This window comes from Neofelis nebulosa, chromosome 16 (genome assembly GCF_028018385.1).
Source record: "Neofelis nebulosa isolate mNeoNeb1 chromosome 16, mNeoNeb1.pri, whole genome shotgun sequence".
In the NCBI taxonomy this organism is placed as follows: Eukaryota; Metazoa; Chordata; class Mammalia; order Carnivora; family Felidae; genus Neofelis; species Neofelis nebulosa.
The window spans coordinates 18,645,944-18,670,644 of record NC_080797.1 but is presented as its reverse complement, the minus strand read 5'-3'; the positions used below and the strand labels follow the sequence as shown (position 1 = coordinate 18,670,644).

Below are 24,701 nucleotides of genomic sequence, written 5' to 3'. Positions count from 1 at the left end.
TGACAGCCTGGGGCTTTGGAATGTGCCCAAGCAAAAGGTGCTATTTTCTGTCAGCTGGGGCAGACTATTTAATCTCCTTGAGCCTCTGTGCCTTCATGTGTGAGGTAGGGCTGGTCCTCATCCCCTTCTCCTGGTCACGACACAGCCGTCTGATGTGTGAACCCAGGCGAGAAGGTCCCAGTGCCAGCCAGCCTTCCAGCAAGTAACAGTGCTACAGAGCCAACACCTCTAAATCACCGACTCAGGAGTCACGGCACATCGTAACAATGCTGTCATTAAGAATATAGCAATTTAATGGGTCCAAGATGAAGGCTGTAAATTGTTGGTACACGAAGAAGATCCTTCTGAAAGCTCGTACGCGCCTGCTCGGATCCGCTCCGCCTCGTCCTCCTCTGCCCTTTGTCCTCTAATGGAAGGTAACCAGTCACTGGCCGATGGAAGCCGCTTCAGGATAACTGTGGTCATGTCAGTGGAGTCCCTCCATCCTCAGGTTTGCTGGGACAACTACCAAGCCTCCACCCCTCTCCTGAGGCCCCTGCAGGGAAATGTGCCAAGGCGCCCTCCCCGGGGGGGCAGCTTGGGTCCGGTCCGGGCCTGCACAGCTCCCCAGTGCTCTCTACCCTCCCAGGGCAGGGGCCCTCGCTCCCTTTCTTCTTTCCCATCTGCTGTGACTTCATAGCAGGTGAACAGGACAGAGAAGCCTCTCTACTGTTCCCTCCCCACACCCCACCCCACCCCACCCCACCCCACCCCACCCCACCGTCACCTGGGTCCTGCCTCTGGGAAGCCCTATCAGAAGAAGCCGACAGGCCAGTGTCTGCGCAAGGCTGGTCAGCTCCCCAGGCAGCTGGGAATGAGGCTGAGGCTGAGGGCCTGTCATACTGAGAGGCAAGACCTGGGTGGGCGACACCCTCCCTGTCCCCACAATACCGCCCGCCTCCTTGCCAGGAGGGTAGAAGGCCCTTCAGAACGTGCGCTCTGACCCCGTGTCCCAGTTTGGGAGGAGAGCCCGTGCAGGCTCTGCTGACCTCTCGGAGGGGACAGGAGGCTGCTCGTGGAGTCATTCAAGAAGACACCCAGGTGAAAGTATCCTGCCTGCTGAGGAAGGGAGAGGTCCACAGGCTCAGTCAGAGCCTCGGATCCGAGCTGCAGGTCGGGGGTGGAGAACCAGTGGCTGGCGGTGTGGTGTCGTAGGGCTGTTGTCAGCCCCACACCTCCCAGAGGCCGTTGCCCCTCAAGCCCCAGAGGCTCCAGGCATCGGCTGGAGGGCTCAGAGAGAACGCACTTGCACCCTGTTCCCGGGAAGAGCTGTAATCAGGCCCCGGGCACCCCACTCCTCAGAGCTGGCAGCCGGTGGGGCGGTGGGGGAGACTTCCGGGGTTGGAGGCCTTGCTGAGGAGACAGCGGAGCCTTCAGGCTGAGTGGGATGTCATATTGTAGGAGGCTTTCTTCAGGGTCTCCAGGAAGAACTGTTCATTCTCCAAGAAGTCACGGTCCTGAAAGGCAGAGCTGGCTGAGCGGTCCCCCTCTGGCTCCCTCCTGTACCCACTTCTGAGAACAGGGACACTGGCTTGCAGGACCGAGAGCAAGGTGGAGCCAGCCCTCACTCAGGGGCCCTCTCCCCACGCACTCCCTGGCTCGGGGATGCAGGGACATGGACGTGAATGAGACAGACCAGGTCTCAGTCCGGCGAGGCCCCTCGTCAGCACATGGCTTCACCTCTCTGAGCCTGTTTATAGACCGGAGATAATAACATTACCTGCCCGTAGGGCTGGGGGAGGGCAGAGGCTCAAACTGCACATACAGCTTTCCCACGGAGCCTGGCTTGCAGGAAGTGCTCCGTAAGTGATAGCTGCGATCTTTACGGTCGCAAGGTTACTGTGAGGTTCAACAGAGATGATGGATGCCAGTTACGTCCCACAGAACCAGGCCTGGAGTACGGGTCTCAGAGATGCTCACTAGGCAATCTGCACTATTATTCTGGGGTGGAGTGGGGGCTCCGCACCCCCCGGGGGCCAGGGAGTGCTCTTTCCTGCCTCCCACCAGGAGCCCTGGGCCCAGGGCCGGTGGGCGGCTCAGGAGGCTCACCTGCTCAGCTGTGTGTTTCAGCAGCATGAGCCTGGCGTGGAGGTGCGAGGGGCCCAGGCCGGCGGGTGGCCGGCTACACCCGAGGGGGGTGGGGGCAGGAGCCACAGTGGCTGAAAAGGTGAAGGAGGAAGTCAGGGGTGCAGCACAGGTGGGAGAACAGAACAGCCGCGGCTGGTTTCCTGGGGGCCTTCTCACCACCGTGGGAGGCTGCAACCCGGACAACCTTCTGGGCACTTCCACCGACTCTCCAGAGCCTTTGAGAATGCTCATGGGATCTTACCTGGCAAGTCCAATTCTAGGAATTTACTCGAGGGAAATAAGGCAGAGGTGCAGAGATGTATGTACAAACATCTCCGCTGAGTGTTTATCTTAGTGACAAAATCCAGCTCACTAAAAAACATGGAGCATAATGGACAATCATGCCGAGTAAGAATTATGATCGGGGGCGCCTGGGTGGCTCAGTCGGTTATGCATCCGACTCTTGATTTCGACTCAGGTCATGATCTCACGGTTCGTGAGATCGAGTCCTGAGTTGGGCTCTACGCTGACAGTGCGGAGCTGGCTTGGGATTCTCTCCATCTCCCTCTCTCGTAATAAATACATAAATATTAAAAAGAGGAATTATGGTTAAATGTTTAAATTACTGACAGGAAAACACGTTCTGTATGTATATTTCTGAATGAAAAAACTCAAGGCACAAAACATACGATGTCAAATTTTTTTAAAAACATGCACAGTGTAGAACCCTACACCCCAAATGTTAACAGTGGTTTTCTCTAGAGAGGGATGTTTTATAAGACAGCGTTCCTCTCTCTTATGTCTTACTTTGTTTTCTCTAACGGACGTGCGTTACTTGTGTAACAAGGGACTAGTGAGCGGACTCCCACGGGCCCCCTAACCCCAGCGGAGGGAGGCTGATCCTGGCAGCCGGGCCCGACCCCCAGCGGCCCGACCCGGCCCAGCCCAGCCCACTTCCGTCCTCGCCCTTCGGGAGCTACTCACCGCTCAGGCAGGACGCTGCCGGGCACTGGGTCCCAGGGAACAGCGCCGCGGGGCCGGAGGGCAGGTCCTGGCGGATGCGGTCCAGCCGCAGCCTCTGCTGGGCTAGACTCAGGTGCTCCTGTCCCCGACCCCAGAGAGAAGGACGTGGCTGTGAGGGTGGGTGACCAGAGGGGGTCGTGGGGGCCGCCGGAGCGGGGAGGAGCCTTGCCTCGTGCACGTGCCGCTCCTGCTGCCTCAGCCGCTCCTGCTGCCGCTGCACCAGCTGTAGCCGCGCCTGCTGCTCCTGCTGCACCTGCCGGGCCTCACGCAGCGCCCGCTGCCCCTCCTCAAACTTCTCCGAGGCTACCTGCGGGGAGGCAGGCAGGGTCAGCTGCGCCGGGCGGGGGCCGGGGGCCGGGGGCGGGGGGGGGGGTGTCCCGGCTGTGCCCCCGGAGCTGAGCAGCTCAGCACCTGGCTCATGCTCTCCACCTCCTCGGCGCGGAGCCTGGTGCGCAGGGCAGCGGCGCTGACCCTCTCCTTCTCCAGCCGCAGCTCCTGCCGCTCCCGCTCCAGGGCCTCCCTCTCAGCCGCCAGCTGCTCCTCCTTGGCTCGGAGCTCACTGGCTCTGACCTTCAGCTCGGCTTGCTCCTGGACACAGCAAAGCCTTCGCTGCCTTCTCCTCTCCAGAACCAGCCGCCCTGGCCCGCCCTGCATCGTTTCCTCGGCTCTGATCCACCCCGATTCTGGAGGAGGTGGTGGGGCAAGGGGTCCGAGAGGCTTGGGGTCAAGCCTCGGGGCCGCTCCTCACCGGGGGCCCAATTTCTCTGAACCCCAGCTTCCTCAATTCTAGAATATTTAAGTCATGGGGTGCCTGGCTGGCTTAGTCGGTCAAGTGTCCGACTTTGGCTCAGGTCATGATCTCACAGTTCGTGAGTTTGAGCCCCGCGTCAGGCTCCATGCAGATCGCTTGGGGCCTGCTTCGGATTCCGTGTGTCCCTCTCTCTTTCTGCCCCTTCCCTGTTCACATTCTGTCTCTCTCTCTAAAATAAATTAACCTTAAAAAAAGAAATTTAGAGTATCTAACTCTTGGGAACGCAGTGAGGATTGAATAAGGGTCTGTGTATAAAGCACCTGGGACCGTCAAAGGCAGTTTTTATCATATGATCATTGTTTTAATCCCGACACTCTAGGCTCTTTGCTTAGTGAATACATCCTGACGGAGGAGCAGGGAGGCCGGGGGAAGGAAAGGGCAGGGCTGCCAAGCTCCCCGCCGTCCCAGAGGCCCTGGGCCCTACCTTGGCCAGGCTGATGAGGGTGCCCTCCCGCTGGGTGTCCACCTGCAGCGCCCTCTCTGCCTCACGCTCGGCCCGCTCCTTACTCAGCTTCTGCTGCGCGAAGAAGTCGGCCCACTCGGCCGCTAGGCGCCGCCGCTCCTCCCCACACCTGTGCATGACGGACTTCTGCTCCTCCAGCAAGGCGCTCTGGGATGAGGGGGCAAGGGCACGGGGTGAGGGTCCGTGGGCTTATGGCAGGGATCACAGCGGAGCGTGGCGTGGCTACACTCACCTTGGCCTTCTCCAGCTCCTCCCGCTCCATGGCGATCTGCTGGACCATGACCTTCCTCTGCTCCTCTAGAGCGCGCTGCGTGGACTCAGCTTTGCACTGCTCGGCATTCACCCGCCATCGCTCCTGGGGGTGGGTGAGGTCTGAGGACACATGCCCCCTTGACCCTCCACCTGCCCCCACGTCTGGCCTGACTGCGCCCCCGGCAGCAGTGCAAACGCACCTGCCTCTCCCACACTATGCCACAAACACCTCGTTTCTGGAGAGGTACAGAAGGAGGGGGGCTGAGCGGGGCTCCCAGGGCCCAGCCGCTCGGATGAACTGTACCAAGGTCTGGTGGCTCAGGAACTGCCACTGAGAAGCAGCGGGCCGCTCCACAGGGCCCGAGAACAGCCACATCCCTGCTCCCTGAAATGCCAGCTACTCATGCTGCCTGCCCGTCTCCTGTCCACCGTGCAGGTGAGTGTGCCAGGGCAGGTGTGACACGGCATTCGCCGGGGCACCGGGGGCCACACAAGCACGAGCTCAGAAGCTTGACTGTGCCTGGCCCGAGGCAGGGGCTTAATCAAGTCACCAAATGGAGAACTGAATACATATGGTTCACGCTACAAGAGCACCTATGTCTACACGTTGATGAGTCTACAGGATGCCCAGGACATCCTCAGGGGCCATCTCTGACTAGTGTGGAATTGACATTTTCTCCTATATTGCTAACTGGACTTTTTTTTTTTTTTAATATTTATTTTTTGGGAGGGCACAAGTGGGGGAGGGGCAGAGAGAGAGGGACAGAGGATGTGAAGTGGGCTCTGTGCCGACAGGTTGACAGCAGTGAGCCCAGGTGGGGCTCGAACTCTCCAACTCCCAGCGTGGGATCATGACCTGAACCGAAATCGGATGCTCAGCCGACTGCCACCCAGGCGCCCCTGCTAACTGGACTTTAATTTTTCAGTGTAACGTTCTCATGTTATAAGCTGGTACGAGACATGCAGGAGTTTGAAAACGCATCTGTTATGGCTCAGGAGGCACAGGCTTCAGTGGCCAGACAACCGTGACAGACCCAGGCGAAGTGGGCAGGCAGGGAGGCACTGCTGACACCCCGGGGTCAGCTGGGGACGCAGGCCCTGCCGGCGGGAGGGCGGCCAACCTGCTCCAGCAGCCGGCTCTGCTCTGTCAGGCGCGCCTCCGTCTTCCCCATGACCTCCTGGAGCCGGCTCCGCTCTTCCTCCACGTCCCGCTGCTGCCGGCCCAGTCTCTCCTGCAGCGCTGGGGGACCGACCGCAGGGGGCTTAGCGCCCACCCGCCGGCCCGGCGAGATGGGGGGGTGGGGGGGGTGGGAGGGGGGCCCCGCGGCCCACCCGGTACCTCGGAGCTGCTCGTCACGCTGCCGGAGCCCCAGCTCCCGCTCCTGGGCCGTGCTGAGGTGCGAGGCTTCCACGCGGGAGGACAGCTCGCGCAGGCTGCTGGAGAACTTCTCCATCTGCTCAATGACGCCATTCAGGGACCTGGGGGAGCACCGGGTCAGCCCGGCGCGGAGCCCCAGCACTGCCCCTCGGCTGGGCCGGGCCCGGACGGCGCGTGTACCGCGTGTGGGAGGTGGCGCTGGTGACGGCGTCAATCTCCCGGTCCTTCAGCAGCTTCAGCCGCTGCAGCTGCTCCTCGTGGTCCTTGCGCATCTCCAGGATGGAGGCCCTGAGGGGACCGTGGGGGCGGCGCAGTGAGCATGGGGCAGCTCTGCGAGTGAGGGGGCTCGGCCATCAGTGCTCCTGGGCTCTCCTCCTCCTCCGCTCCTTCAGGCGCTGCCTCTGCTTCCCTGGCTCCTCATCCTTATCTGTCCTGGGACCTCAATGCCACATCCACTCTAACGGGGAGATTCCTTCTGTTATTCAGCAAAGGACACTTGCCACAGAAAAAAAGACAGGAGCGTGCACAGCCTCTTCTTGTCTGGCCAATCTGAGATGTTACAAGGCCTGCTCTGCCTGCATTGACTGGTTCCCCTAATGGACCCCTTCTTAGTTTGCTCTCATTGAGATCGGACATCTCATCAGCGGGATGGACACGGCAGGCACAACGCTGCAAACCCCTTCTAGACTCGAGAGCTCTGGCAGGTGAGGGGCTTGACCTGTGCTGAGTTAGGGCCTCAGGTTCTTGCTGCTGCCAGGACTTACCTAAACAGTCAGGGACCCCTCAGGCCTGCAGGGGCACCTGCCCCATTGCTGTAGGGGTGGTGGACCCTCCCCCGAGAAGGGGCGATGGCTCACTGTGCGTGGCCTTGGTTCTCATATGGAAAAGAAAGGGTCAAGCCTGAGCTGCTATGCCTCTGCCAGGGGTCTCCACTTCCTCCGGCCGTCCTGGAAGCCGGCTCTCTCCCCGCCTGCCTGCCTGCCTGCCTGCCCGCCCCAGGTCTCTCCTTCACCGCTGCCCCTCATCGCTGTCCCTCATCGCTGCCCCTCACCGCTGCAGCTCCCGGAGCCGCTCCATCTCCTGGTCCTTCTCTTGTGCGGCAGCCGCCAAACGCCGCTGGTGCTGGGCCGTGAGCTCGGCACGGGCCTGCTCGGCTTCCTGGCACTGCGACAGATACCGGGCCGACAGCTCCTCGTGCTCCCTCCGCAGCCGCTCTTCCCGTTGCTGGTACGATGTTTCTAGCATCTTTACATGGCTTCTGCCAACAAAGCATGCAGCTGTGGGGCTTAGAGGGCGAGGGCAGATGCCCAAAGACCTCTCTGAGTACATCAGCGCAGGCAGGCCTCGAGCCTCGGGACGCCCAGGTGGGAGGAGCATGGGTACCTGTGAGCACTCTCGAGGAGCTCCAGGTCTGTCTGGTGTCGCTGCTGCAAGCTCTCCAACAGCAGCTGGTGCTGGGTCCGCTCCAGCTCCAGCTTCCGCACCTGGAGATGGTGGGAGGGAGGGCGGTGGGCTCTCTGGGACACCGGGGGGGGGGCCTTCCAGCCCTCAGAGGGACACCCTTCCGCCCCAGCTTCGCCCCCCCAGCCCGTGGCCCCTCTGCCCTTCACCTGGGCCTCCAGCTCTGCCAGCCGGGCCTGACTCTGCAGAAGGTCAGCCTGGAGCTCGGCAGTGCCACTGTGCAGCTGCACCTGTGCGGCCAGGAGCTGCCTCTGGTATTCTGCGCCCGGTACCAGGCTCCGTGCCAGGGACTCTGGCAACAGGGACTGTAGGAGAGGGCGGGAGATGTTTCCGGGGTTAGGCAGAGGACAGGGACTCAGCTGAGCCCAGCTACCTCTGGCTCTCAGCTTGCTAGGCCTCCTGGCCCCTGTGCCTGATCTGTGGCTGCAGACGGGGACGAAGACATGGCACCAAAAGGCCAAGGGCGAGGCCTTGGAGTCATGTAGTCACTGCACCTCCCCACTGGGTCTGGTTAGAACGGGTCTCCCCCCTCCCTCCGAACAACATCCTCCCAGCAGATGTTCCAGATCCCTAGGCAGCCGGGAGAGCCCCGGCAGCATCTCAGCTGTGACAAAAGCTCCCGGCCCTGGCACCTTCCGTGGGCCCGAAGTCCGAATGTTGCCTGCTACCCTGCTTCCTGCGTGTGGCCCACTACCCACCATCTCCAAAGGTGCTTCTGGGTTACTGGGGGAAATGTCTCTGTGGCCTCCTCACAGCTGGGCTCAGAGGTGGCTGGGAAACAGGTGGCGCGGCAGCGGGACGATGGCAGGTATGGAGGCGGCTTTCGAGACGGAACGACAGGATGCCTGCCGCCCTGCTTTCTGACCGGAGTATTCCCAGCTGCCCCTGCCTGGGTGCCATCTCTAATTCCCTCCCTGAGCTGGAAAATTAGTGCCCAACTCTGCCTGAGAGCGGCAAGGCTAGAAGCCGAGGAAAGTGCTGGCGGTGGGGAGGGGGGTGCTGGTGAGCCGTCCAATGTCCTGACACATGACTCCTGACAGGCTGCTGTGGCCCCTGCCCCGTGGGCCTGAGGCCGATTCCTGTTTGTCCGCTCTCCCTACCTGGACAGGCAGAGAAGGGCCTGTGGTCTCCTGGGAGCTGGGGAAGCAGGCTGCAGGCTCTGAAAATCAACAGTGGAGAGATGAGCAGGAGGCCCAGAGGGACCGGAGGTCTCGCGTGTGCATTTGGGAGTCCAGCCCTACTTGTCTCCCGGGCCCTGAAAGAAGCACCAAGTGCCTCTTCCGCTTCCAGAGGTAAAGCACCACACAGAGGAGCAAACAAACCGGTGCTGGAAAGGTCTCCACGGGCTGTTCCCCTCTGGGGGTCACCGACACGGAGGGCCAAGGCAGCCTGGTTCCAAGTCACGGGGGACCTGAGGACACAAGAGATTTGGCGGGGGGGGGGGGGGGGGGGGTCAGCGGCGGCAAGATGAACAGCCTGCTGCGTAGGACGCAGAGAGGTACGAAGAGGGTTGGCGTGGGCAGTAAAGGAGAACATCAGGTGCAGACAGTTGACTGGAAAGGCCTGGTGGCTGGCAGTTTACTAAGAGTCAGTCTTGGTTGGGCAGAGGAGATGGGGACCTGGCTTTGAGTCCCCTTAGTCAGCGGGCCTGATATAAGGTATTAAATGCCATATGCCAAGCTGACCAACAGCCCAGCACGGCTGCCCATCATCTCTGAAGAAAGGGGCCCGTGCAGGCCCGACCCAGCCTCTCCCCCACCCTCAGCCCCCCGCAGACACACCCTGAGGTGGTGGGTCCTGCCGGTGGCTTGTGTGCCGCTGTTCCTGAGGACCCTCCAGCAGGCGCTTGCTTGACCCCTTGAGTGCCGGCAACAGGCTGGCTGAGGAAGCAAATGTTAAAGCAAAGGTGGCAGAAGGTTCAGGTTAGACTGGACGTGGCTGGGCGGGGACACGGCCTGAGCATGAAGCGGCTAGCCATTCCCTGAGCCCCAGTCTGAGCGGTCTGAGCGCCCCTGGCCTTCTAGTAACCCTTTTTTCTTTCTTCAATTTGTTTTTGTTATGTTTACTTATTTTTTGAGACAAAGCACAAGGGGGGGAGGAGCAGACAGAGAGGGAGACACAGAATCTGAAGCAGGCTCCAAGCTGTCAGCATGGACCCCGATGAGGGGCTCGAACCCACGAACCATGAGATCATGACCTGAGCTGAAGTTGGACGCTTAACCGACTGAGCCACCCAGGCGCCCCCGCCCCTCCAGTACCCCTTCTTGGCCCCAGTGCCTGCTAGGGCACAGTGAGTGGCACTGAGCATGTGTTGACAGTGCCAGTAGTGACAACCGAGGTGTTACAGACACCAGAGTTAAGTTCGAGTTCAAGCTCGAGACCTTTTTCTGGCCCATGTAGGTCTGCTGAGTTAGACTGGGGCTCTGCTCACTCTCCTGCCAGGTTCAGCTCCCTTTGGGCTCCTCTCTTCTCTTGTCCGTGGTTCCCATCCACTTTGGCTCTCAGGGTCAGGGGAAAGCTTTCCTCTTGGTTTCAGATGGAGGTCAAAGCCACCCTCCTCGTTCACACCAACCCCAGGGTTGGGTTATGCTCCTGGCCTGTCACACAACTGCCCACTTCACCTCTTCCTTGCTCTGGCCACACAGCATCTTGCTACTTCCTCCGCATGATCCTGGTCTTGCTGGTCCCTTTTACCCTCCTGCCCTCGGAGGTCGGTTGCTATCCTGCCCCCACAGATCTCCACTCAGTGGGTTTCCTCAGGAGTTGCCTCTTAGCCACCGTCTTCTCTCACACTCCCCAAAAGCACCAGCGCACGTCATGTATTTTAGCTCGGGGCAGCAGAGGCGCCAAAAAGTTTAGACACTGGGTTTTTTTGTGAGCAGCGCCCTTACTCAGAGGCACCAGGATGGCTGTGCTTTCGTCACATCAGGGCACCCTCTTTCCCTGCCTGATCAAGTCAGCCCTTGTCCACATGGCAGTCAGGGTACGTCAACGACCTCCTGGTCCCCTCATGTCCGCACCTGGGCAAGAGCGGGGAGCCGGACGCTCTCTCTGCCGCACCCAGGGAAGTAGAGAGGCGCAGCTAAGAGGAGATGTGGGCTGGCACTCGTGACCGAGGCGCCGACACGGGCAAGGTTGGACCCCCCCCCCCCGGCCCTCCCTCCGCTAGGCAGCAGCCCAAGCCTGCACCTGCTGGAAGGGGGACTGCCCGCCGCCCCCACCAAGTTCCGGTCTCTGGAGGCCTCGGTGTGCTCCTCTCGGGCCGGACCTCGGGACTTCTTCCGACACGAGGCATAGCTCAGCCAGTCCTCTTCCTCTTTCTCCTTAGATGCTCCCAGCTGCGAAGGCTGGCCGGCTCTGGCAGGGAAACCTGCACCCTCTGGAGCTGGCTTGGCCCCCGGAGAGGAGGTGGGCAGTCCAGCTGGGGCAGAGTGCTGGCTCCTGGGAGGGGGCGCGGGAGGAGTGGAGAGCGCCTCCCCTCCCCTCTGAGGCTCCCTGGTGGGGGAGGGAGGGAACAGGTCCTCATCCTTCAGGCCCAGCCAGTCAGCTCCTCCCTTCCTGGGGTGGGTGGGGCTGGCGGCCACTGGGGTGCTCCTTTTGGAGGCTGGTTCTCCCTTGGGGTCTGCGCCACCTTCTGCTGAGAACCTACTTCAAGACAGAGAGGAGGAGGTCTAAGGCAGGGCAAGCTGTCCATCCTGCGAGCCCCCTGACCAGCCTTTCCCTCCGCTGCTTGGGGGTGACTGTGAGTGAGAGGTTCCCCGGGGCTCTGTGCAGCCAGCCCGACACCCCGTGAGCACAGTGCCCACACCAGCTCGGGTGGCAGGGCAGCGGGCAGCTGAGTGCCATTACTAGAACACCATCAAACACACGTCCTCAATTCCACCATGTGAACGGGGGACAGTTTCATTTACAGCAAACAGGACCGAATCACAGCCGTGGGCACACTCGTCCAGAGAAAATGCAGTCGGGTCAAGTGGTTTTAGGTTTTCCATTAACATTTTATTACCTGTTCATTTATTTGGCCACTGCCTGGAAGTGTCACTGGCCAGTGGCAGCGGGTTGCAAGGTCTAAGAATACCCGGGGACTGAGAAAAATGTCAGTGTGTGTGGCGGGTTATTTAGATATAAAGAGGCTGAAAAGGCCAACATGGCATAAGGCCAACATCTGCTGAGTCTGGGCGAGGGATCGGAGGCAGTGCTTTGTACCGGTCTTACAACTTTTCCGTCAGTTTGAAATCATTTCAAAGCATAAAGTTTAACATCTATATGGGGAGGAAAACTCCAAATTCAGAAAATTCTATCCACTAACTTAATGTTTTATGGCACACTGGGACGAGCCTGCTGCCAGGCATCGCGGCAGGCCCCAGAGCAGTTCCTGGGGAGCAGGGTGTGAGAAGCCACCGAAGGTTCTCGGTCTCGCTACCCCAGGGATTGGACATTCCTCGGGGAGATCTGCTGACATTAGCTGTTTGTGGCCTTAAGGGCTCCGGGCGGAGTTGGGGTCCCCTCTTGCTTTTCCTTCCAAGGAGGCTAGAAGGAAATGGGCCTGTGTGGATGGGACAGGGCAACCCTCTCTTCTCCTTCAGCGCCCACAGGGTGCCACCCCTCTGTCTTGTATGCCGTGGTTCCCAAACTGGGGCACTTCCTCCTTCCCAGTGGGCACCTGCCCCCAAAACCAAGCTCCCAGCAGGCCCTGCTTACCTGACCGACTGCCGGTGGGACTGCCGGCCCTCGCAGGAGCCCACAGTGGGCTGATAGGCCCCAAAGGTGAAGTCCTCATCACCCCAGGGATCTTCTTTGTCTGAAAATGAAGAGGCTTGTGATCTAGAGCAAGGGAGTCAGATTCTTTTGTGGCTGCAGAACACTGTTTAAGAAAAAAATAACAAAAACTGAACTGGCAGGGGCGCGTGGGTGGCTCAGTTGGTTGAGCGTCCCACTTGGGCTCAGGTCGTGATATCTCACGGTCCGTGAGTTCGAGTCCTGCGTTGGGCTCCACGCTGTCAGCTCAGAGCCTGGAGCCTGCTTCAAGTTCTGTGTCTCCCTCTCCCTCTGCCCCTCTCCTGCTCATGCTCTATCTGTTTCAAAATTAAATAAATGTTAAACAAACAAACAAAAAAAACTGAACCGGCAGCTTGACGTGTCAGGCAAGTGAGTAAAGAGGAGGCCACTCTGGGGAAAAGCAGGGGTGCAGCGCTGGGTGTGAGCCCAGCGTCTCAGGGTCTGGCACACAGGGCATCATCTGGGAGTGGTGACGGAGGCACTGGCGGGGTCCTGCCCCAGACAGCCTTTGGATGAGGCCCGGTGAGCCGCGTGTGTTATGAGAATGATTCTCAACACGCGGCCCATGGGCCAACGCTTTGAGAAACCGTGGTCTGGATGATGATTTTCAAACTGTGAGCTGCTATCCATCAGCCAGAGCCGATTTAATGAGTCACAACCAATGTGTTTGTAAATCAGGTAGTGCCCAGATAAAAAATAACAGAATGCTGAACACGGTAGTTGTTATTTCGGGACACTTTTGTCTTAGTCATAATAATGTGTGTGTGATGTAAAGCTTCTAAAAAAAAACCTTTTTTTAAATGTTTATTCATTTTTGAGAGAGAGAGAGAGACAAAGAAAAGTGCATGTGCACAAGCAGGGAAGGGACACAGAGAGGGGGACAGAGGACTTGAAGCAGGCTCCACACTGACAGCAGAGAGCTGGATGCGGGGCTTGAACTTACAAACTGTGAGATCATGACTTGAGCCCAAGTCGGTTGCTTAACCGACTGAGCCACCCAGGCGCCCTGTAAAGCTTATTTGTTATTATGGGCTGTGGTAGAAATGTGGTCTAGGGGTCCCCCACCTCGCCTCCCCTACCCCACGAGCCTACTCACCCTGTGGCCTCTGGAACTTCTTGTCCAGCTTGAATTCCCTGTGTTCCCCAGGGCCCGGGCGAGCCAGGAGTTTGGTGGCAGTCCCCCGACCCAGCAGCTCATCCAGTCTGGAGCGAGCAGGACGGGGCCCTTCCCTGCAGGGCGGGACACACGCAGGAGCACGTGAACATGAGGGGCTCCTGGGGGTGGGGGGCGTCACTGGACCCACTCTCTAGCTTTTCCCAGGACCTGAAGTGTGGCCAGTGTTTCTCTACTTATATAAGGACCCTTACTGGTCTCCCATCTGCCTCCTTTCTGCTGTGGGGCTGTCTGCAAAGCCCAGGGTGGCCATGATGTCATCCTCCTCATCAAATAGCACTGCTTCTTTCTTTCGGACCGGGGTGTCCCCAGGAGTTAGAGGAATAGAAGGACCTAGAACACAGAACACGGGGCACAAGGCCCACGGCCCACCATGCCCTCAACCGTACTGTCTGAATGGGTCGAGGGGGGTGTTTCTCTGTAACCCGGACCTCTGGGTGTGACCGCAGGCGTTGCACATGTCCGGTCTGCCCATAGGACCTGACTGCCCCGCCCCCCCCCCCCCCCCCCCCCCCCCCCCCCACCGCCCAGCGTCACGCATCCCACCTCCCTGTTCGGAGAGACCGATAATCCCTTGGTCCAGCATCTGAGGCCTACGGTCCCGGCCTGGCAGAGTTCTGGCTCTGTACTGCAGACTCCAGCCAGCCTGCTGCCCACTGCATCTGCCCCACGACGTGTCACAAGCCCACCCTCCCTACCTTGATCTCTGACTGGGGCTGTGCCCTTTTCGGAAGCCAGTTTACTCTCTGTCCTGGGTGGCTTCTTGGTGGTTCCTTCCTCATCATCGGAGAGAAGTCCCGCCAATGGGTCTTCCAAGTCTCACGGCCAGAAGGGCAAGCACAAGTCAGACTGCACGCTTCGTTCAGAGAACAAACCCTGCTAGATTTCTAGCTATTCCCACACATGAACAGGCCGCTCAGCACCCCAGAGGACACAGACCGGGCTCAGCAAGGAGACAGGGAGCTGGAGAGTGGGCTCGGCCTGCAGTCCAGCGTGGCGGGCCCCGGCCTGCCCGTGTGCCCCCCCCCCAACTCTGCTGTCTGTACAGCCTTCTGGAAATGTCCCCCAAGCATCAGAAGTGAAGCAAATACAATGTTTGTGCGTTTGGAAAAGGAAAGGGAATTCTTATACTTTATAAAGCCTTCAGTTTGATGTCTGGCTTCAAAGTCCTTGCAAATAAGTTACTCCAATCTCCCAGCCACTACAACACAATTGGTCCCTCCCTGAATTCCTGAGGAGTTGAACCATTGGCACCGGCTGTCTGCTCCTCCTCTGACACGCGTGGCAACCTGACCTTGGGCAAGCAAGTAGGCATTACCCAGGTGCCTCCACTCTTAAAACCAAAGTGACCCAGAAGCGTGACCACGGGGCCTGTGGTACCTTCGAAGGAAAACTTCCTGTACTGATGCCCAAAGTTGCCGGGAGAGGGAGGGGACTTCTTGGCAGGAATGGTGTCCCCTGCAAGAAGCAAACAGAAGGCAAGGTCACGGGCCTGGGCCTCTCCCAGCCAAGGTCCTGCCACACCGTGACAGGGACCCTGGGGTGGTGTGCACTTCTCTCTGGGCGTGCTGGGGGCTCATGGCCGTGGAGACTGTTCTCCCACAGGCTTCTGCCAGGGAAACGTGGTCTGAGGCCACCTCCCGCCCCTCCGTCACATGTCATCACTCCAAACAGAGTCACAGACTTGGGAGGTACACGGGCTACCACCAAATCCCCCAAATTAACTCAGGTGGTTTTTCCAGGAGCTGCCATGTTGCACTTAGAGGCACTGGAACCACAGGAGGCAGGAGGAAGCTGTCCCCTCTCCCGCCACAAACACTCAAATGGCCTCTCCACCCCCCGCAGAGAAAACCCACAGCAGTGACAGCTCCCTTCCGAGTATCTGCCGAGTCCCCAGAATGTCCAGACACCAGGCGCTCTCTCCCACTCGCCTTTCTCACTGGCTGTTAATAGGCCGGCAGATTTAGGATGACTAGGCAACTCTTCTTTCCCAGAGCCCTTTGCAGCTCTTTTGCTGGAGGCCAGATCGGACTTCTTCAGACCCAAGAGATCGGCATCCATGTCGTCCAGATCCTGGAAAAGTGGGAGGGAGGGAGGAATCCCCACGGGTGCTTGGCTAGTGGCCGCTAAACGTCCCCGTGCTCTGCATAGCCTGGTGGTGACACTGCCTCCATATTGCACGGGGGACACACGGGGACTTGGTTTGGGGAACTGACCCCAACAGGGGTAGAGAACAAGGCCAGAGGCCAAGCCGAAGCACAAAGTCTCCACTGGCTCGGTCTCTGATAAGCCCCCTGGTCTCAGATGGTACCCCTAACCACCATTTCTGCCAGGGGCACTAAAACCTGTTTGCTGGTGCTTCTCCCACAGGCTCAGTAAGTGGTGAAGCTCCATCTACGGTGGGAACAAAACTACATGATCCTGGGGTTGAGGACTCAAAGGGACTGTCCTGGGCTGTGAAAAGGGGCCCGGGGGCAACGGTCAAGGAGTCCTTAGCCCGCCTGGGTCAGAAGAGGCAGAGCATGATGAAGATGCTGTTCCGGGTCAGTGAAGGTTCTCTGGTGATGACACAAGCCACTAGGCACCCAGCCAAGCGTCTCCTGGCCACCACGGCCCCTGGTACAGACTCGCCAAATGCTGATCTTCTTAAGGGGACGAGGACTTCGATCTGGGAGGATGCTTGGCAGCCCAGGGGCAGAAGTGTGAGGGACAAAGAAACGAGAGGAACGAGAAAACTACACAGGAACGAAGTGAGCTGGGAGAGAAAACTGAACCAAAGGTAAGCAGAGCAAGCTGGGGGACAGGGGCCCAGCTTGCGGTTCTGGCGTGAGACTCAAAGAGTCACCGCTGGCGGCAGAGGACTTGGGGGTGGCCGCCAAGGGTGCCAGCCAGCTGGCCTCAGGGAAGAGAGATTTCAAGATGAGGTTGAAGAGGCTCACTATGGGGTCAAGAAGGGAGCAGACTCTGATTCTTCGGCCCCTCCCACCCCCCCAAGGCTGAAAGCAAGCACTCGGCCGGGGACGTGGGTTAACCACAGGGGCAAGAGACTGCTGCTTGACGGAAGGGCAGGGGGGAGCAGAGGTGACCTGATGTTTCAGACCCCAGCCAGGCCACCTGCACCTTGGAAGATTATCTTATAAACTGTACAGAATTTATGTCTTAAAATTCCATTGCCAAGCTTAGCTTGGGGCTTGATCCAACGTGAGCACAGCCAGACTGAAGGGGATTTGGCAGGGGATGTGGAAAGAAATACAGACAACAGTTAAGAAGCAGCATTAGAGGAGTCTCTCCTCCTCTCCCCTCAATGGTGGTGTTGGTACAGGGACGCAGCCCGGAGTCTCTGGGAGGAAGCCAGCCCCACTGCACTAGGGGCCTATCGCATGACGGTGTCTCTAGGTAGTGAATCTCTATAAACCAGGAAAACAGACTTCTATCCAGAGGGACAGGAAGGGCAGCAGCTCATAGATGAGCTCCATTCTTGACTAGAAAGGGCTCAGAAACACGAATTGCAGCGGGAGAACCACGAGGGAGAAGGAAGGCTTGGCATGGAACACCTGGGTCCTGCCCCGGGTCCCAGAGCTGTGCAAGCGGGTGCCTTACCTTCATGGTCTGGAGGAGAGCCTGCGGGTCTGCGTCCGAGATGTCTGAAATCTAAGTGTGCAGGACAGTAAGGATGTGTTAGTCAAGGACCACCAAAGCTCAGGGGTCTAGCTCCTTGTTGCCTTGCTTCTGTGAGGGCAGAGCTCGGCCAGTGCGGCACAGATAGGAGGTCCTGCCTTCACCTGGGACTTAGGGTAGTCGGAAGCCAAAGCTCCCCAGGTGTGGAGGCCCAGAAAGTGCTGCCGCTTTCTGTCCCTCCCAAATAGAATGAACCCTTTCCGATGGAATGAAATGGAAAGAACGCTTTCATTAATGGGCTCAAATTATGCCACTTCCCAGGGGCACCTGGTTGGCTCAGTAGGTTAAGCGTTCAACTCTTGATTTTGGCTCAGGTCACGATCTCATGGTTTGTGGGATTGAGCCCCGTGTCTGGCTCCGTGATGAATGTGGAGACTGCTTGGGATTCTCTCCCTGTCTCTCTCTCTCTCTCTCTCTCTGCCCCTATCCTGCTCGCACACTCTCTCTCAATCTCTCTCGAAATAAATAAACTTAAAAAAATTATACTACTTTCCAGTTGTGTGATTGGACGGCTGGGGAGCTTGTGACAGGAGGCCCAGTTACGAAGGGCAACACAAGCTCTGCTCTCCAGTGCATCTCACTGGTAGGAAGGAAAAGCATGTTGGGTCCACAATGGGGTCCACTTGGCGGCCTTTGGGTATCATTTAAAAAAAAAACACCAGCTTTGCAGAAACTACTAAACCCTTCTGTGAGAAACCTCCCAGCCACCACCCATTTCGCTGCTTTTAGGGATAAGCAAAGAGGGTGGGGGTAGGGTGGGCCAGGCTCACCTCAGCATCAGGTCCTGTCAGGCCTGCTGTGGTGCTGAAGGCACAGTCTTCCAGGAGGAACCTGCAAAGATGCGGAATTGGGACCCACCTGCAACCCCAGGGCACTAACTGATTCCAAGAAAGGAAGGTAGCTTAGAGAGTAACGAGTGAACCCGTAAGACTTCTCCGGGAGAACAGGACAGAGCTGTTCAAAGGAATTTCACAGGCCACCTAAGGCAGAGATTTTCACTTTTTCTAAAGCAGGAGAGCCCCTTTAAAGACAATCCGGTAAACACTCGTGGTGAGCACAGGATAACTACAGACTTGTCCGACCGCTATGCGGTACATTTGAAAGTATTTTAACACTGTGTGTCAGCTGTACTTCAAAAAAAACAGCCACAAGATTGGAAAAATAAATAACCAAACTGTTCAAAGCAACAGATAAAAGAGAAAAACAGAATTGCTTGGCCAAGATGAAGGTGGAGGGTGGAGAACTCCTACAACTCCCTCCCATTACTCAATGGTCAGGAGCACTTTAGAAGAATAAGCAATCTGAAAGCCAATTCTTTTATTCTGGGGAAAAGAAAATTGAGGCTCAGAGAGGTTCAACAATCACCCAAGACCACACAGTAAGTCGTATATGCAGGACTAGTAGCCGGGACTTCTGACCGCTGGTCAGTTCTCTTTCTACCCTTCAGGCTCGTTCACGGACCGGGAACAGGGAGAAAGGAAGAAATCAGTGACAGCAGGAGTAGGGCAGAGAGGAAGTGGAAAGTGGGGTGAGGAGGCAAGAGCATTTGGACCGAAGGGGCCACAGCCACCCAAGCCAGTCCTGCACTTACTTTGTTCTAGCCCTTGAAGAAGGGAGCGCCTGGGTTACGGCCATGGCATCTCGGGCTCGGGAAGCTAGTTTCACAGGCTCCTCGGGTAGTGTCACTGGAAAAACACACACACACACACACACACACACCAGAAGAGGTGCCATTTGGCTAGGGAACTGGAGTCCAGATGAAAAGGACTGAGAGTTCCCCACCAAGCTCCCCAGAAAAACCTTCTTGCAGGAAGGTCAACCCTGAAAGCCAGCTGGTGCCAGATGAAGAGCCCAACCCCACCACACTGCAGGGAAAGGCAGAAAGAGCGATGCACTCCGCCACCCAAAGCTCTTGGCCGAACACAGGGCTTGGGATCCATGGGTTCTTCTGGGCTGGGTGCGGGGAGCCTCAGCCTTGCTGTCCCCGGTGAGCATTCCAGGACCCTGAAGCCCTGCTCCTCAGGGCAGATGCGGACACACAGGATAAGGACCTCGTATCCAGAATATATAAGAAACTCCTACAACTCAACAGTCAACAGACAACCCAATTTCAAAAAGGAGCTGATTAGACCTTTCTCCAAAGAAATGCAAATGGCCAATCAACTCATAAAAAACAGACTCGGGATCATTAGTCATCAGGGAAATGGACATCAAACCCCCAATGAGACACCACTGCACATGCACTAGGATGGGGATAACCAAAGAGACAAAATAACAAGTCCTGTGTGAAGATATGGAGAAACTGGAACCTTCGTATCCTGCTGGCGGGAACGTAAGATGGAAAATGCTTTGGTGGCTCCTCAAAAGTTAAACATCGAGTTACCATGCAAGTGATTCCATTCCTCAGTAGACACCCGAAAGAACTGAAAACATATGGCCACTCAAAAACGTGTACATGAATGTCCCTAAGAGCGTTATTCATCAGAGCCACGCCGAAACGTGGAAACCATCCGAATGTCCAGCACCTCAGGAGCGGATCAGCAAAACACGGTCCGTCCACACACCGAAATACCGTCCAGCCATAGGAAGGAATGGAGACAGGAACGGTGCAGGCGAACCTCGTGAACACCACGGTGGGTGAACGAAGCCACACGCAAAAGCCATGGGCGATGTGATTCCATTTGATACCACATGTCTCCAACAGGCGAGCCCGTAGGGAAGGAAAGTGAATAAGTGGGGTTGAGGGAAGGGAGAGTAAGGAGTGACTGCTAATGGGCATGGGGTTTCTTTACGGGGTGATGAAAATGTTCTGCAATTAGACTGTGGTGATGGTTGTATAACTTTGTGAACACACTAAAAGCCAGTGAAATGTGTATTTAAAGGGAGTGAATTTTATGTGAATTAGATTTCAATTAAAAAAAAAAAAAAAGGATAAGCCTAAAGCAGGGGATTCTGGGAAAGCGGCACTTACTCTCATCCCCCAAGAGGTCACCGAGGACATCATCAATGGAGCCTAGAACAGAAAAGGAGGCAGCAAGACTTCAGGAGGAAACAAGAATGTCCTCACAAGTTTCACATCTTGAGACCTTATCCCAGTTCCAGACTCCTCAACACCAGAGTGCTCAGATGCTGGGGCCTGGGCCCAGCTCTCTCTTCGGTGGCCACGAGATGTTTTCTGATTCTCTGGCAACAGACCACAGCGCCTTCTTGAAAGACCCCAGGGTAGAAATCAAAAATCACTTTCTCAAAGGACGATGCTGAAGATTTTCAGGAGAACCTACATCCTAGGGGACACACTGGCCAACGAGCCAGTCTTCCAGACCCTGAATAAAGCCCGGCGAGCTTCCTTGGAAAAGGTGTCCAAGATTTCTAGGCACACACAAGCTTCTTTCACACCAACAGCCTCCTTGTATCCTTCCACCTGAGACCTCCTCCTCCCCCCAGAACTGGTCTGGAGGCACGCCTCCTCGGCCACTTTCCAAAGGGGGCACATGGGAGAAACCCAAAGTACAAGCACTGAATTAGTTCTCGAATCCAGCTTAAGTGCCTTTACCACCCTTAATCCCAGCCGTATACTTCTGGATACAGAGCCCAACAAGAAGCTTTTCCCAAGCCCCATCCCTTGTTTATTTCTGGATTACTCTGAGGGCCGACAGGCAGCACAGGGAGTTCCCTAGGCAGACCAGAACCACCTGTGTAATTATGGCAAAATCAGCAAGTTACAGGCACGTCTAAGTTGTTTGTGGATGAAAGATTGGGGAATTATTCTTGGCTTAAGGCTGATGTTCCATTTCTCCACTCACCTTTCTTTCTTTTTTTTTTTTTTATAACAAGGATTTTCTTCTCTTTTTCTTCTTCTTAAGTTTATTTATTTTGAGAGAGAGAGCAAATGCAGGAGAGAGGCAGAGAGACAGGGAGAGGGAGAGGGAGAAGAAGAGGGAGAGGGAGAGAGAGGGGGAGGGAGGGAGGGGGAGAGAGGGAGAGGGAGAGGGAGAGAGGGAGGGAGGGAGGGAGGGAGAGGGAGAGAGAGAGAGAGAGAGAGAGAGAGAGAGAATCCCAAACAGCTTCCACAGTGTCAGCACAGAGCCCAAAATGGGGCTCGAACTCAGAACTGTGGGATCATGACCTGAGCTGAAATCAAGAGTCGGACGCTTAACTGACTGAGCCACCCAGGCACCCCTCAACTCACCTTTCAATCCCTTTTTGGTTTTTGGTGCCTAAAATGGGGGAAAAAAAAAACAACCCTAAATCAAACAGTGAACATGGCTGAAACTGAGAATACAGAATAAATTGCTTTTGCCAAGTCACCAGAGGAAAAGGAGCACCAATCGCATTTAGAGACAGAAGCTTTTTATACTTTCCTAGAGTTTCAGACAATAGACTCATTCGGAGCATGGAAACAGCCCCCACGAACCAGCAACGGATGCCACTGTGGGTGCCATCCGGTGGGCAGAAGTCTCCCTTTTCCCTGATTTCCAGATGCCTCGTGCAAACCCCCTCCCCCCCCCCCCCCCCCCCCCGGGCAGGATGTAACATAACTGGGAAGGGTTTCCCTTATTCTGTGTCCCTGACTTCTCAACACCAGCAAGAGACACTTAGAAATGCTTCCAGCTGACCGTGCAGAGGCTCAGAAGTCTTGCTCATTGTGTAAGTCAGATATCAATTCTACTTGCCATCATTCTCCTCTTGGGACCATATCCTGGTCCTTGTCAGCCAGCCCCGAAAGCCCCCCATGCAGTCAAGATCTTGGGGATGAAAGTAGGGTTGCGTCTGCATTCTGCCTACCATCTCAAGACTCTGGGAGCTGCTTGCAGCTTGTTCACAGTGCTGTCCAGCTCATTTGAATTCTGCCCACATCAGGCTCATCCTCCCTAATGAAGAAAATGCAAGTGGTCGCTTAAAAACAATGTAGTTTTAACAGGGCTTGGGCCCAAGGCCCATCAAGGCTTCTGTCTCTTCACGCATCGGAGAGGTCAAAACCTAGCTCGATAAATTAAAAATCCTTTGCCGGGAGAGCAACCTAGATGAGAAGCAAAGTGCTCTGGATGACTTAATGAGCTGAGATTACTCACATAAAGTGGGGCGGTCCTCATGCCTCACCCTGAAGGAGGACGCAGGAGATGGTAGGTACCCATCTCAGGAGGAAGGTGGGTGCCACTCACTGTGGCCAACAGGCATTCCCCGCCAACACCCATGACTACCTTCTCGGCAGCATTCGGCACAAAGAGTGGATGTGAGGCTGCTTGCTCCTTAACACTATGTTCACCAATGGCAGAAATTTTCCCCTTCAGGCTGACTGTAAATCCGACTTAGCCCATTAATAGAGAAGTGTTTTACTCAGACTGTCACTCTCTCCTTCCCCATCCTGACCATTAATTACCAAGACAGACCTTCCCATGCCTTGGAAGAAAGGAGTCGGAGGGGGTCATCTCTGGTGTTGCCGGTCCTGTTAATAGAATGCAAAGTTCGTCTAGGATTAGGTACAGGGGCCACTCTGAATGTTTGTGTTGCTCTTTCTTTGTGATGGCAGTTTTCACGACCTACAAGTCCAAGCACGTTTTGCCTCATAGATCACATCCAGGAGTTTCTTCCATCTCCCAGGGATCCTGTCCCAGCCTCCCAGACCGCGGGAATCTCTGAGAAGTTTGCAAAGGCCAAAGGGCCACAGAGTACCATCGCGTCATCGCCTCCGCTCAGCCAACTCCGTCCGTGTCTGGCATTTTAAAATCCCGAGCCCGCCCCTTAGCAAGGGCCCGCCGGGAGTCGCTCCACGGTCGGGAGACTCCGCGCCCCTCCCTGCTTCACCCCCTCCACGCGCCCACCCCAGCTCAACCCGAGCGCCACCTACTCTCCTCCCAGCCCCTGAAACCCCCCGGGTTACGCGCCGTTCCCCGCAGAGGCGCAGCCGCTGGGACCTGTCCCAGCCATAGCCGCTGGTCAGGACCCCACTCGAGCCCAGCTCGCCCTGGTCTCTCGCCGGGAGCCCCGCGAACGCCAATCTCTCAGTTGCGCGGCCTTCGGCAGAAAAGTGAGTCTCGAGGCATCCTGGGAGTTGTAGTCCTCGGTCCGGAGCCAGAGGAGCAGGGGACGCCGAGATAAACTACATTTCCCAGAGTGCCCGTCGCGGCCGTTAGTCGAGGCCAGGCCTGTTTGCGGCCCTGCGCGTTGCTAGGAGCTGCCTCCACGCCACTTGTGGAGGGCGCCCGCTCCAAGGCCGGTGGGATTCTTCCTCTGGTCCTCCTTCCAGGACTGCCGGGACCTGGGTTCCAAGACCGAACACTTATCCTTCCGCACTCATCCGAAGGCTGACTCGTGACCGGGTGAAGGGCGTGAGAAATGTGCTAAGACTGGAAAATTGACGTGTGAAACCATGAACAATTATCTACGGATCCCACACCCCGAAACTTAGGGAAGTGTCTATGACCTCCCGGTTCAGTTGTGAAAATCAAAGGTGCGGAGCCAGAATAGAACCCAAACACGGCCACCCAATAAGGGCACGTAACGCATTTTGTGTTAATTACAGGTTTTATTAAGGGTCTTGTCAAACTTTACAAAGGAAAAAGCGGTTTATGGTTTGGCTTACCCGCAGCCCAAGCCAAACAGGGCTGGCGGGGCACGGTTGTCTGATCGTGGTTCCCAAGTTCTGGACCCGTGCACCTCCTTGGTGCTACCACCTCTACTGACTGGCTCCGCCAGGGATGGGTAACAATACATGCTAACTAACTGCATCTTGTCAGGTAGGAACCAAACGCAAACCCTAACAGTAAAAGGGAAATAGGTAGCAGGTAATTATACACTGAAGAACACAAGTAATTTCCTTGAATCCACAGCGATTGGAAATTAAATTGTTCACAAACAAATAGTGTGAACATTATGTGGAAGGTCATGTATCTGCTACCTAGTCTATGAAACAGTTGACACTATTGTGGCACAACAGCTTATTTTGGTTCAGAATTCTTCAAATCACTCCCCGGTTTTTCGTGATCTTCCTAAGATAATCAATGGCCCAACTAATTGTAAAGCAAAGTAAGAATGAAACAAAAACCCCTGGAGATCCAGGAATTTGAAGGTTTGCAACAGCTAACACCTGATTACTCTAAAGGTTCCTCATGTTTCTATGTTTACAATCACGGAGCGCAGGAACAGGTAGTGAAAATTTTAGTGTACAGCTAAAAGCAAAAGTCCAGTGGTATTTTAAAATATTAAGTCATTTTAGCAATGTACAGTGTGACTTGGTCAAATCCTCCAAGAATGGAGTAATAGTTAGTTGAAGTGACCTCTGTATTATTTCATGAAAATGACCAAAACCTTTATCCTGAGTAAGAATCAACAAAAGACTTTTGTTGGTCTCACGTAGAAGAACCTATTTCCTGGCACTGCTTGGAGGCAACCAGTGACCCGGGCACACCTACCACATTTATAAAGATTAGCATGTGTGCAGACTGCATCTAATCTCTTCTTTCCAGCTCACAGGGACTGTGAGCTGCAGTCATCTAAAGAATTTCCGTTCCCGATGAATTTGAGCAGTGCTATTTCTCCAGCCAAAGCCCCGCACTGAAGAAAATCCAAAAAACAA

At 56.3% G+C, this 24,701-nt stretch overlaps 1 protein-coding gene across 10 annotated transcripts; it reads right to left on the bottom strand.

Moving 5' to 3' along the window:
- Positions 1–270: 270 nt before the first annotated feature.
- FBF1 (Fas binding factor 1) lies at positions 271–23,281 on the bottom strand. 10 transcript variants are annotated; one of them, XR_009255405.1, is made up of 30 exons: positions 22,516–22,892; positions 21,911–21,996; positions 21,315–21,342; positions 20,097–20,138; positions 18,717–18,810; positions 17,896–17,956; positions 17,048–17,098; positions 15,379–15,520; positions 14,828–14,905; positions 14,146–14,265; positions 13,642–13,780; positions 13,370–13,503; positions 12,196–12,295; positions 10,684–11,142; positions 9,276–9,374; positions 8,817–8,905; positions 8,595–8,653; positions 7,644–7,799; positions 7,417–7,517; positions 7,085–7,291; positions 6,214–6,321; positions 5,995–6,134; positions 5,777–5,895; positions 4,636–4,758; positions 4,365–4,550; positions 3,541–3,717; positions 3,091–3,436; positions 2,089–2,198; positions 1,029–1,496; positions 271–406 (listed from the first exon to the last, which is right to left on the bottom strand). XR_009255405.1 is itself a non-coding variant. In XM_058705587.1 (30 exons), exons 3-30 carry the CDS (start codon positions 21,911–21,913, stop codon positions 1,413–1,415), a joined length of 3,555 nt encoding a protein of 1,184 aa, XP_058561570.1. In that variant the 5' UTR covers positions 21,914–21,996; positions 22,506–22,571; positions 22,974–23,281; the 3' UTR covers positions 741–1,412. The 10 variants fall into 10 exon arrangements, 8 of the variants coding, with proteins under 8 accessions (XP_058561570.1, XP_058561568.1, XP_058561572.1 ...); XR_009255406.1 differs by lacking the exon at positions 271–406 and having other exon boundaries at positions 741–1,146; positions 1,286–1,496; XM_058705587.1 differs by lacking the exon at positions 271–406 and adding an exon at positions 22,974–23,281 and having other exon boundaries at positions 741–1,496; positions 22,506–22,571.
- Between the last annotated feature and the right edge of the window lie 1,420 nt (positions 23,282–24,701).

What these genes read in the sequence shown, in the direction of transcription:
- FBF1 (XM_058705587.1), bottom strand. An exon ending in CTCTCCTCCAGACCATGAAG is followed by an intron (nt 15,521 to 17,047) that starts GTAAGGCACCCG and finishes CCACTTTTCCAG; the next exon opens with GATCTGGACGACATGGATGC. An exon ending in AGGAGCTGGAGAAGGCCAAG is followed by an intron (nt 4,551 to 4,635) that starts GTGAGTGTAGCC and finishes CCCTCATCCCAG; the next exon opens with AGCGCCTTGCTGGAGGAGCA.